Source organism: Castor canadensis, chromosome 12 (assembly GCF_047511655.1).
Source record: "Castor canadensis chromosome 12, mCasCan1.hap1v2, whole genome shotgun sequence".
Lineage (NCBI taxonomy): Eukaryota > Metazoa > Chordata > Mammalia > Rodentia > Castoridae > Castor > Castor canadensis.
In genome coordinates, this window is record NC_133397.1 from 115,024,838 (window position 1) to 115,038,854 (window position 14,017).

The following is a 14,017-nucleotide window of genomic DNA, read 5'->3' on the forward strand; positions in this document are numbered from 1 at the left end:
TTATCTACAGGTTCCTAAGACAGTGTCAGGGAACACAGCAGTCTCTAAAATGATCAGAAAAAACAGATGAACATCTTGGGAACACACAGCATGGTTATGCCCAATGAAGATCAATGGACATGCATACAAGACAACAGACTAAGCATCAAGGTTCCCTAAGGAGTTAACAGTTGAAGAGGGAGAAGTGAAGAAGAAAAAGCCATAAACACAGACGCACTGGATTTTAATGTAGTTCCTGCTAAGAAAGAGCCATATGCAGTCATAACGTGAACACAGGGAGGGCACACAGCCAAACTGTGGAGTTTACAAATGTTTCCCAGCAGGAGATAATCTCTATGCTGAATATTAGATACCGAGTAGAACTAGCTGCACAAAGCAATTGGAAAGGGAATTCAAGTCAGAGGATATAGTGTGAACAAAAGCACTGAGGCATGAAATGGTGCAGTGTACAGGGCAACAAAGTCCAAGTGCCAGGTGGAAGATGGCAGAAGTGAGGTCTAAGGCAGAGGTAGAAAGCCAGACCACAAAGATCTTGTGTAGTATGCTGAGTTTGGCTCTGCTCTATAGGTGACCAGGGGTCACCTTAGCCATTAAACAGAAAGGTTGCATGGTTAGTTCTTTATTTTCAGACTGTGCCCTCAAATGGCAAATTAAAAAGATGGATCCCAAGAAGGTAAGAATGGAGAATAGCAGCAGTGTAGAAGACACTGGGACCTGAACTACAGCACTGGAGGAGAGGATGCAGATGAAGAGATGAATCTGAGGAGCATCTAGGAGATCAGACTGGCAATGCTCCATGCCAGATACAGGGAGTGAGAAGAAAAGAAAGAAAGTAATTCCCAGGTTTTTGGAAACATAGCCGAAAGGGTAGCATGAGGTAAGGTAGAACGAGGCATTTCATATTAAAGGCTCGTCTTGTGTTGAATGTCTTCCATTCTCCTTTATTTGAAACCTTTTACATTTAATAGAACTATCTATACCTTATCTATATACATTCCTTGGCACCATGCCCTGTCATGAATTATCTACTTCACAGGATAATTCTGTTTCCTTCTATTTCCTAAATGTATGTTAAGATATCTAAGATTTGGTAGCAAACACCTTAACACTGAGATTTTTAATTATATTCATTGCTACAAAATTCTAGTGCCTGTTTTATTAATTTGTAACAGTTTTGATAAAGAATCTACTATTATTTATCTTACCAAATAATTGCCTTTATTTTATGGTTTAGTGTAATGACCAGAGAGAGGTTCCAGAATAAATGTTAAATAATACTAATACAGCTATGCTTACCTTGTTCCTATTATATCAGAAATGTCATTTCTATTTTTCACTAAATATTAAAGTGGTTATTGGTCTGTCATACTTAGAAAATGACCACCCATTTCAGCTTTACTTAATACCAATTTCTTTTAAAAGCTCTTTTATGAAAGATTACCAATTAAAAGTTATAACACAACCATCAGGCCCCCCAGCTGACCACATTAAAAAAAAAATCCATCTTTTACTCCCAAGGAGTAAATTACATCCCATTTTTATTCTTGCATTGTGTCAAAAGTTACAAAATATAAAGTAAGTAGTCACAAGCTTTTCCCCAAAACATCAATGAGCCATAGTATATGACCAGCCTTATTACCACTTCCTACAGAAATGATACAAAAAAACTTACAGCTACAACAACAAAAAAATTTTGCTTACAGAAGACAGCAACAAGGACTAAACGTCATCCACTAAGAAAGCAACAGTCTTACCTGTAACGAACATGAGAACAGTCTTCCCTCATGCTCATCAAATTTTCCTCCATCGAGTCATACTATAAGCTGAGCAAAATATACAATTACTTTATTTTGTGTCAATCCAGTTCTTTACATGCAGAATTGTTTGCAGAACCTTGTCCAGTTAGTACATTAATGAGGTGGTGTTAATACATCCTAAGCTCCTGCTTCTTCTTTATTAATAATGAAAGGAGGTCAATGTCAGACAGCTTAAAGGTTCAACATGTGTCCCAAATCCTTGCATCTCTGGCCCTTTCAGCAGCATTTCAGCAACATTTCTGCAAAAGGAATACAAGATGTTTTGCTTGAAGTCCTGCTTTCAAAGAATAACCGAAAGTAACCCTGAGCGTACATCATCACACAGCTAACTCCAGGCTGCTGTGAGGCCAGTTACCACAGAAAATGGCACAGGGCTTAACTGTCACCAGGCAGATTCCAAACAAGGACGTGAACAAAGAGGTGTGTTTGAGAACGGACCTTTAATTTTTAAAAGTGATTTAAAGTACAATAATCTTATGTGGTATTTTCTACAATTATAAACAATTATAGCAGAAAGGTATGTGTCATGTTAGCATTTTAAAACAAAATTATGAGGAGGAGAATTAAGAAAGAGTAATACAGATGGGTAAATTTGATTAAAGTACATTACATGCATATATGTAAATATCACAATGAAACTAATAAAAAATTTTAAAACAAAATTATGACACTTAGAGCTATTAAAGTTACTATTAACAAATCACATGAAAATTCAACAATTATTTAAGTCAATTACACTCTATTTCTTCAAAGAAGATAATCACCCTAATAATTAAGTTACACTTGTACTCATTTTCTCTCAAAGTATATTGTATTTAAGTTCTTTAAGGTCTTTAAAATATTTAAATTAATACTGCAAAGGTACCAAATGAATTTAGGAAATGCATGCATACAAAAAAGAATGGCACAGTAAACTACCTAGTACAAGATAAAAGTGTGTCACCACTGCCTTTGAAGTCCCCTGGGTACCCCAACTGAACCATCAACTTCCTTTCTTCTCGCCCATCTCTGAAGTAAACTGTGCTTATCACTCCCATGCAGTCTTTATAACATCACCAAAAATGTGTACATAGCCCCAAGTAATGTATTTCTTAGATGTATATAGTTTTGCTTAGCATTGTTTCTGAGATTCAACTCAATCGCTGCTGAACCTAACTACAATATGCATATTTTTATTGCTGTATCATATGCAATTGGATACCAGATGTTACTTTTAATTCTACTGCTGATGGGCATTTGGTTTGTAATTTTTTATATTTCTTTCTTTCTTTTTTTTTTTTTTTTTTGCTATTACTAAGTGTACTGCTATGAAGACTGACAGTAATAATTTCATGTACTGCTTAGGTGATGTAACAAATAGTGAGAAAGGTGAGCAGAGATGAAGAGATGAAAACTCCTAGAGAGCAGCTAAGAGAAAAGGAGGGCAAGGCGAGAGGCTCTGACAGATCTGATCGGAGCACCTTCGAAGCACAAGAAGCAAGGGGTAAAGGCAAAGTCTTCAGTGACAGGTGAGGTTCAGGACTGAAGGCATGAGTCAGCAGGCTGAAGAAGCACACTAAGCCCTACACAGGGAAAATAAAATGAGTCCATGCCCAGATATGCCCCAGAGAAACTGCCACACAGCAGATATAAACTAGAACTTTTATATCCAAGTTCAGAAAGACAAGTAAGGAAAGATATATAGGTACAGAATCATAAAGTCCTAGACTTTCAGTATTATAAACAACCCTTACAGGTCAGCTAATCCAACATTTTACTACAACTTTTGCAAAAGGTCATAGAGCAGCTAATGCTAATTCTGAATAGGGCTCCTGAAAAGTTGTTTCACTCTTTGAAACAAATATTTACCCATTTGTCCTGTTCTTCCTTCTGCTGTCATCTACACTAAAGCTTACTTCTTTACTCTGCCACATAACATGCTTTTAAGTACCACAGTCACACAGAACCGGACTGTAGGTACTGAACGCCCACTGCTTTGTTAATTAGTATAGTTAGAGAGAGGTTAATAAGGAACAGAGCAGAATGGTGGGAGGGAGGGGGAAAGGACAGCCTTGGGAATGTTGACAAAGCTTCCTAAAGGACATGAATTTTTCATATTAACAACTGTTTGGCATGTGAGAAACACAAAATGTTATTCCTCCTATTTCCTCTCTTGTCCAACAAAGGAAGCAATAACTTAAAGGATGAAAAAGAGAGGTCACAGGCAGCTACTCCAAAAAATCTCTTTTCCTTTAGTGCAGAATCCACTGTGCCTCTTTTCCTTTAATAAAGACATTAGTAAAGGGAGTTAGTGTAGATATTCAGAACAATGGCTCCAAAGTGCATCCAGATTACATGGCAGCTGAATTGCCAACCAAACTGTATTCCATTATCCACTGTGAGGGTTAGCCTGGCATAAAATAGAACAAGGAAAGGTATTTCATTTAAATATTTTCTCATCTATAAGATCATAATGAAATCCCACATTTTACTAATAATTTTAAAATGTCAATTTCATATTTATTAAAATATAAACATTTTAAATGTTTACATGTATTCATTTACATGTTCAACACATTAACAATGTATATAAATGAAGTTGCAAAGTACCTGATGAAAACTGCAGAGAAACACTTTTAAATCAAGCAAGGAGGCAGAGAGAAGGCTATTTGCAATTTTACTAAGGACAATTATTACTATGGTTTTATTATTCTCAAAAAATACAAAAATCACTCTTGTATTGCAGTCTCTGTAACAATTAAATAGCATTTTAAGCTCCACACCCATCAAACTCAGGACCTCACACATGCTAGACAAGCATGCTGCCATTGAGCCACACCCCCAGACCAACAGTATTTTATATTTTAAAATTATTCACTGAACAAACAAGCAATTCTTGACTTATGATGCATATTGCAAGAATTCTCTAACCAATCTAGTAACAATGTGTTCACTCACGTTCCACATTACACAGTTAACACACCCACTTCATATTTAACACTATATAGATATGCACATGTATATATAGAAACACTAGCAAAATATAAAGATACTATATATATATATATATATATATATATATATATATATATATATACATACATATAGTTAATTTTAAACAAATACTAAATACAAATTTGCTCATTAGGATAATAAAAATTAATTTAATAACAGGACCAGGAACTGAACATGGAAATTATAGGTTTGAATGCTACTGAGAAGTGACCAGGTTTTAATTTCCAACCTCCATTACTTTCAGATTATCTAAATGTGGCTTGTCCCCTAATCCAAACTGTGTTTTTTTGGTTATTGTTGTTTTGCTTTTTGTTGGGGTATTTGTTTGCTTGTTTTTTGGTGGTGCTGGGGATTGAACACAGGACCTTGTGTATGCTAAGCAACTAACAATTTGTAAGAAGCACATTCATCCCTTAATAGCATCTTCCAAACAATGCTGTTAGCATCTTTTGATCTGAGTGCAAAGAAATAAAGAGAAAGCAATCATTTTTTTCATATCCCAGAAACTGAAAGAAACAAGCATATAAATCTTACTGCTTCACATTTAATAGCCTGAATAGAGTTAAAATAAGGAGACTCCCTTTTTATAGCTAGGTGGACTTCTAGACACTATCCAAGACATGCAATCAGAGCAGGCAAGAGGCTGACCTTTTATCACAGAAATGCTGGCCCTGCTTTACTCCACTGACAATAAGAAGTTTGCAAACTAGATGACGGGGAATAAACACAACAGTTATATTTATATCTTTTAAAATATATATAATGACCTACTCCTGGCTAATTTACATGATATTCCCTTTTGATCTCCTTCTTTCTTTCAAGGAGCTATATAAACTGATAATACCATTAGATAATAAATATAACTTACTTTCTTGCCTCTGAGTTAGGTCATTTAAATTCTTAAGACTTTTCATATCCTGTCAATTCCCTCTAAGGTACAATATTCAAATTCTCCAAATTCCTTCTAGCTGTAATGCTTCAAGTCACACAGCAGCACTTTATCAATAAGAACAAGGATAAACATGAGGAAGAACTAAGAATATATGCTAAACAAAAGTTCTGTTATATTAGAATTCAGAGTGCAGGTTATAGCAGCACATACATACAAAGTAGGATGCCAGAATATCCATTCCTACAATAAAGTTCAGTACCCTAGGTAAACTGGTTATTTTCTACCAAATTATGTATCTGTAAGTAGACACTAACTTATTTTTATATGATCTAAATGTAGCTTGTCACCTAATCCAAACTGGGTAATTTTATTGTTTGTGTGAGTGTGTGTGGTACTAGGGATTGAACCCAGGACCCCGTGCATGCTAAACAAGCACTCTACCACTGAGCTACTTCCCCAGGTCCCCAATTTTCTATTTCTGAAACACAAAGTGGAAATAAGATGGCAAGTAGAAAGAGTATCATATTAAGAGCAAGAAATGAAGGGCTGGTGGAGCGGCTCAAGCAGTAAAGCGCCCACCTAGCAAGTGCAAGGCCCTAAGTGCAAAACCCAGTACCACAAAGAGAAGGCGGAAGTTACCACAGTGGCACAAGAAGGCTGTGTGCAGGAAAGGGCAAGGCATAGTAAACAAAGTCCTACAGAGATGATCCCAGATAGCAGAGCTTGAGTTTACTATGGCAAGTGTTAAGGAGGCAAGTGAAGGCAAGAGAAATTGATTTGACATCAGAGTACATCACTGATATAAGAAACTAATCCCTTACACAAGGGCAGTCACACCAAAAAGCAGCAGGGCACTTGGTATAACGTGGTCAAGAGCACCTACAGAAAAGTACACACTGCCCACGGACAGTGAGAGGCAAGGGGCAGGCAGGGACAGAGAGCCCACGAGAGTCCCGATTCACGAACGCACCCACAGTGACAGCCAAGTTGAATGACAAGTTATTTATACTGTGAAGAGGGAAAATGAACCACTTCTGTCAAACTTGTATTTGCTGAAGTGCTATATCCACAAATAACAGCTGAAAAAACAAAAATACCAAGTTTGAGATACAAAAAGTTGACAAATGGGGAAATGTCTGGGAAGGAAAAAACAGAACTGAGTGATAGATGTTCCTAGATTTTTACACATCTTTAAAACTAGACCATTTTAGAGTACCAATGAAATCTAAATGTTAATAGGTTAAGTCATTGGCAAAATTGAGAAACTCCATGCAGTGAAAACAATGAAGCAGTACAGAAAAGTCCCAATTCTTTACTCAATATACTCAATTTCTACACCAATAATATGATCAAGTGGCTCCGTAACGCTGTGAACTGAGTGAAGAGGAACTCAAGACTACGTATACCTATGTATCTCTATAATGGTGAGCAGAATTCCAGTATAACCTGACAATTGTCATGTATACCAAATATGCATGACTTTACACAATCTCAAATTAACAAAATAAACTTAATCATACACTTCATTAAGCAGATCATCCCACTCTCTATCACTGCGAAGAAATGAGAATTTATTACAGATTATGCTATTAAAAACTGTGTCAATAAAGTTCTCCATAAGCAAATACATAATCCTAAAGTATGTACTCCAACTAAAGTCAAATCTCAATGTATTGTAATCTTTTAAATGTGCAATGTCCAGTTTGTGAGATTTCAGGTAAAGTTAGTTTAGAAAACAAGTATAACAAACTGTAAATTCTAACAAACACCTAAAATAAAAACTTTAGTCCTGGGGTGTAGCTCAGCGGTGGAGAACTCACCTAGCATGAGGGAAGCCCGAGGTTTGATTCCTAGCACCAAAAGACAAATAAATAGATAAAATAAAAACCATAAGCTGCCTGTAACTATTGAGCAGCTAAACAAATATGACACTGTTCAAAGGGCAGATTAGGACTAGGGTTACAGAGCCCAGTAAATGTTAAGGCACCCCGCCAGTGAGAAGAGTTTCCAAACACATCTGCAACTAATTCTCAGGGGTCATTATGAAAGATACATGCAAAGTAAAGGCATGATGGATTTCAAATTCTCATTTTTATTCCTAGACATTTCTGGGATCCTAGAACCAACAGCCCTTGGATGATTGCAAGGGGCAACTGTATAAACTTCCTTTCTTGGTGAGGAACATTTATATTTTCTTTCATCATATAAAATAAAAGGGAATTCTCCCTGGGTAACCAAAACTAAAAAAAAACCTACACATGAAATTTCAAAGTAAATAAATACTGCAACGTAATCTAGAAGAAAGGGACTTGAACATTTCAAGTCTTCATTTAGCATTGTTACTAACAGTGAGAAAAGTCTGCATCAGCCTGCAAATGCTTGGAGTCTATGTACTTTCCAGCAATCTGCACAAAGCACTGTGGACAGAATGACCACGCAAGTAGCTTCTTATTGTCCTAGGGTTTAGCAGCTCATGAAAAGTCAGAAAGAGGTGGAATATTAGAGTTGTCTGGGCTGTGATAAACTAGGAAGGGACAGTATTTTTATATTATATTTGGAGTTGATCTGAATTACAACAGTGACTAATCATTAAAACTGTTTTCTGATGATAATCCTTAGTGATTATAATAATTTAATTTTCAAAGACAAAAGGAAGATTGCTTTATGTAACATTCTTAATCTTGGTACCTTCCTCCCTGACAGAGCAGTTGCTGAATTAAAAATCCTGCTCCAACAGGATTATTTACATTTAAGAATATAAATAGTGGGCAGAACACTTACCTAGCATGCATGAAGCCCTGGGCTTGATCCCCAGTACGAGGGTGGGGGGTTGGGGGGTGGAATATAAAGAAGTTCAGCTAAAAGAAAAAGTCTTACACTGAGTATGTTCATTAGACTAAAACCAGCACTTTTTTCCTTATTAACTTGGTATTACTTCTCATTAAATCAAACACCAGAGTTAAAGAATGTTAAATTTCTCTCTTACGAAGCTACTTTAAATGGATATGATCTTTTTAATCCATTAGTAAAATTAATAACCTTTTGAAAATTTTTGACACTTTCATAAGAAAAAATGTTTCTAATTATGAATAATGTAAACTCAAATACACAGAAGTAAAAATTCAAAGTTATAGATGATATAATAACTTTTAAAAACAATATTCTAGGGGCTGGAGGCATGGATCAAGTGGTACGCACAGGCCCTGAGTTAAAATCCCAGTATCACCAAAAAAAAAAAAAAAAAGAAAAGAAAATGTCTAAACGGTATTGTAAAATTTAATCAACCACAATTACACATTCAGTACTTTCCAAGTGACTATTTAAGGTTACCAAAGCAAGAGATGACAAGGAAGTGTCTGCAATGTGAAAATACTAGTGGTTCAAACTAAGCCCAATTTCTCAAAAAAAACCCAAAACACATTAATACTATGTCATTGCCCTTTCCTACCTGTCATCTTTTCGAAAATAAGTAAAGATACATTTAAACTTTATCTTATTTGGGCCTATAAAAATTATTGGACAAACATAAAATTAATAGCTCAAAGAAATAAATTCAAAATAGTGTTAGAAACATATTATTATGGTGGAAGAAAAGAGAGACAATTATTAGTAAACAATGCACAATTTTGAGAGAACAGGACAATGAGTTACCAGAGAATGTGGCCCACAGCCACTTATTCTGCAGTGGCTCCCTCTCATCTGCAATTTCACTTTCCCCAGTCTCAGTTACTTACAGTTAACTGCAGTCCAAAAATATTAAATGAAAAGCCCCAGAAATAAATAATCCATTAAGATTTTAATTGTGTGCCATTCTGCCATTCTGAAGATCACAAAAAGTTTCTCACAGTGCCAGCAGGATGTGAATCAGCCCAGGGTATCCAGGCTGTATATGCTACCTGCCCATTAGTACTCAGTAGTAGCTATGTTGATTATCAGATGAACTGTCAAGTAACCCTTATTTTACTTAATAATCGCTCCAAAGCATAAGAGTAAAGATAATGTCAATTTTACTTCAGTGTATTGTTATAATTATTCTATTTTATTATTAACTAGTGTTAATTTCTTACTGTTTAATTTATAAATTAAAGTTTACCATAATATCCAGGTACAAGGGCTCATCCCTGTAATCCCAGTGGCTTATCCACATGACCGCATCTCAACAAACAAGCTGGGAATGGTAGTATGTTCCATAATCCCAGTTATGCCGGAGGCATAAAGAGGAGGATCTTGGTCCAGGCCAGTTGGCCAAAAAAACACAAGACCCTACCGAAAAATAACTAAATAAAAAAGGAAGGGCATGGCTCAAGTGGTAGAGCACTTGCCTACCAAGTCTGAGTTCAACTCCCTCAAAATAGTAAATATAATAAATAAAAATAAAACTTATAACATTAAAAATATGTTTGTATAGGAAAAGACAGTTCTTATCTGAGGTTTCAGCATCCCCTGGAGTCTTGGAAGTGTCCTTTTATGGATAAGAGTGGACTACTGTCACAATGTTGGTCAGCCATCAGCCTCAAAATCAGTCAATACATCTATATATAATCATTTAAAAACTCAATAGTGGGCCAGGTACCAGTGGCTCACACCTGTAATCTTAGCTAATCAGGAGGCAGACATCAGGAGGATCGTGGTTCAAAGTTGACCCTGGGCAAATAGTTCCGGAGAGCCTATCTCGAAAATACCCATCACAAAAAAGGACTGGTGGCCTGGCTCCAGTGGAAGAGTGCCTGCTTAGCAAGCATGAGGCCCTGAATTCAAACCCCAGTACTGTAAAAACAAAAACAAAAACAAAAACAAAAAACCCCAAAACCTCAACAAATAGTGAGCAAGGTACCAGTGGCTCATGCTGTAATCCAGTAGCTGAGATTGGGAGGATCACAGTTCCAGGCAGCCTAGGCAAAAAGTTCCAGAGATCCCATTTCCAAAATGGACTGGAATTGTGGCTCAAGCAGTAGACAAAGCAGTTAGTAAACAAAAGTCGGTTTTCATACTGGAAGAGTTTTAAAAAGGTAAAATCAGTTTCACATACATTTTTAAGCAGAGATAAATCCCAAATAAAAAAGATTATAAATGACCCCCCAAAAAAGGTCCCTAGAGAATTTGAGTTTAGAACTCATCATAGAAAAATATTATCACGCATGATCGTGACTTCTCTAAAGTTAGCAATCACCATTCTGCTGGAAAGTAAATGTTTCTATTCACTTCAATCATATTATGATGAGAATAACTGTAACTGAAAAGGACCAGGACAAGCTTTCTGGAAGCAAGGAAATCTGAAATTACACCTTCAAGGATGGCAGATCTTATCCGGCAAATGGAAAAAAACACATTCTATTTAAGGGAAGTGGCTGGAGCAAAAGCAAGGAGATGGGAATGCAGGCTGTGTTCCAGGATAAGTACTCGGTGTCAGGAGGTATGAAAGCTGTCTGAGGAGTTAGAAGAGTACGGAATTGCGAGACTTCCCATATGTAGCAAAGAACATATTTGGCGTTGCATTTATACAATGGAGAAATTTTGTATTTTTTTCAACAAAAAATAGCACAGTTGAATCTGTGTTAGGAAGATATACCCTGGCACATCACAGAGGGCAGGATGAGGAGACAGAAGAAAAAGATGCTGCAAAAACTCCCAAACATCTGCTGAAGAGGAAGGTGTCTTTTGTCATTGCACACCACCAAGGACATTGCTTTGCACATGATGTGCCCCCGCAGAAGAAGATAGGAGCTCTATGAAGCAGGAAAGAATCCTGGAATACTGGGCCAGGGGTGTGACTCAGTGGTAGAGCAGACAAGGCCCTGGGTTCGATGGTGGGGGAATCTATTAAGTGAGAAAAGCAGACTTTAATGCTTTTCTGCTCTATAGTAAAGAGTATATTCATATTCATGCAAAGATCTCAGAAAAGTCTTACTCTTCATTTATAAATGTTTTTATAAAGACAATTAAAAGGATACTGAAAATATTACATGATTTAGATGACAACAAAGACAAGACTGTAGTTCTAGAAGGATGGAAATATTTCTACATAGTTCACAACAAAACACAGTATCTACAGGCATCTTTAAGTAGAATAATGTCCCCCAAATGGGATGCAGAGACATGTGAGGATTTAAATAGACACACGGAACCATTTACAGCAGGTGCTTTGGGATCAGGCCATGGTCTGCATCCCAGCACAGTGACTTACTAATTCACTATCCCACACTAAATTCTCAGAGCTGGTGTGGGCATAAGAACAGTTACCTAACGTGTTGTGTTGATTAGCGATATGATTTAAAAAACACCTAACCCAGTGCCTTGTACATAACATAAGCACTAAAAATGTAACAGTAAAATAATAATAGTTGCTATTATTATAAAGTTGAATATGTCTATTACAATAGATTTACAATAGTCTAAATCTATGTCACGTTTTCAATTTCAGAATTCCAGAGAACTACAAAATTTTATTTACATAAATCTTAGAAATGTTTTATGCTTAACGACAGGCCATTTTATGCCCAGTGGTAGTGGTGCACACCTCCAATCCCAGCAACTAAGGAGGTTTGAGGCGAGCCTGGACTACTTAGCAAGACCTTGTCTCAAAATAAAAAGGGCTGGGGATGTAGCTCAGCAGTAGCTCGCTTGCCTGAGGTGCTCACCGCCTAGAATCAATCCCCAGTACCGTCCCTCCCCCACCGACCCAAAGCAATTAAAAAAACTATTGTACCCTCTTACTGTTACAATTCATCTAGTACCAAGCCTCGGATTCATCTGAACTGTATTTGTAACACCGCACGTCTGACTTAACAAAGGAAGAAAGTACAAGCATCCAGTCAAAGAGGAGCTGGGAACTAACTATGCCTCCAGAATAACATCACGACTTTTGACTTCATAAACCAGTCCATCCTTAAATTACAAATAACAGCCTGCTTTGCCAAAGCAGGATCCATGGTAAGATGTAGGGAAGAGTCGGTCTGGGACTGCCCCGCATCCCGGATGGCCACCCTCCTCCCGCACCCTCTTTCTTCCTTCTGAACCAGCAACCCGCGCTGCTCGTGAGCAGTGGGAACACGCCAAGAGGTCTGGCCACCATCAGATCGGAAACTTTCGGGGCGCAACTTGGAAAGTCAGCTCGCTCGGTGACGTTAACCCCAATACCAGCCGCCCAGGAGAGGAAAGGCTAGAACCCACTCTCCGCGGCCGTTCAATTATGCATTAGGGCAAGTCCAGTTTCCATCCTCACTCCTGTTCTGAAACGGCGTTCAAACAAAACTACTTAAAGCTCCCTAATTGGTTGCCATTAAGAATTAAAGAAATTATAGGGTTTTGGAAGCGAGTCTGGAGATTCCAGCAAACCTGTTATGCTTACTTCAAAACTTTTTTTTTTTTTTTTTGCAGCAAACTACCAATTTCAGTTTACCAACAGAAAATCGGCCGGCTGGTTGCCCACACCGTGCGCGGATTTTAAACGTGACAAACGCAAATATCTGACAGACGACGCACAGAGGATCTGCCTCGGATTCGATCCCGCGGGGATCTGCGCTTTGGTCCACGGCCCGTGACGCTCGGGATACGGGACAAGTCCTGAACCTGGTACGGTTTTTAGTTTTCAAAAACCTAGGGAACGAAGCTCTTAAGCCTCACCCTCGTTAAAAGTTTTCACAAGAGACCAGCGCGCTCGCACTGCTGCGAACTACTCCCCACCCCGAGCCCGGACTGTCCCGCGCCGGTCCCCGCCGGCCACCACAGTCCTCAGCCCGGCACCCCGCCCGGGACAAAGAAGCCGCCGTCCCCCCACACTCGTCCCAGGCCTCTCAACGCCTCAGTCGCTGCAGAGGGCCAAACTCACCTCCGGCAGGCCGGCGGGTCCCGGGTGCGCGGTGAGCTCGGCGGTGCCACGGCAGCGGTCGCCCCCCGCCGCAGAATGGGGGTCACGGCCCCTCCCCCAGACTGGTCAGCGCGCCGCGGGCGTCCAGCCACGCAGGGGCACAGCGGGAGGCAGGCGCGCGCCCCCTGCGCCCGCCCCCGGCCGGTCACGTGGGCCAGCGCTCCGGACTCCCCTCGCCTCCCCTGAGCGCTCCTCAGCCACCTAGGGGTCCTGCGGCGCCGCCGGCTCTCAGCGACTGCGATCTTCTGCGCCTGCGCTTAGCTACAGGCGCTCCCATTCAAACCGACAACGCCCCGCGTCTTTCGGACCGGCCAATGGCGATGGCGGAGGGCGGGGAAGGGGGCGGGGCGAAGTAAGGGGCGGGGCGCTGTTCCCTAGCTGCCCGCCCCCTCCTCGCCCAGGACTAGTGAACGGGGCTGAGCCCAGGCCAGGGGGTCTTGGGATCCC

The 14,017-nt window shown here is 39.2% G+C and overlaps 1 protein-coding gene across 3 annotated transcripts in view; it reads right to left on the bottom strand.

The window, feature by feature from the left end:
* Positions 1-13,809, bottom strand: part of Gpsm2 (G protein signaling modulator 2) — a 45,587-nt gene extending 31,778 nt beyond the window's left edge. Inside the window, exons 1-2 of one of the 3 annotated variants that reach the window (XM_074050853.1) lie at positions 13,532-13,809; positions 1,755-2,056 (exon numbers count right to left, since the gene is read on the bottom strand). Coding sequence is in view for 1 of the 3 variants with exons in the window: in XM_020161382.2 (XP_020016971.1) it covers positions 1,755-1,807 (53 nt within the window). In the remaining 2 variants the exon portion in view is untranslated. The remainder of the gene's footprint in view (positions 1-1,754; positions 2,057-13,531) is intronic. The other 2 variants (XM_020161382.2, XM_020161388.2) reach the window with 2 other exon arrangements.
* Positions 13,810-14,017: the final 208 nt, after the last annotated feature.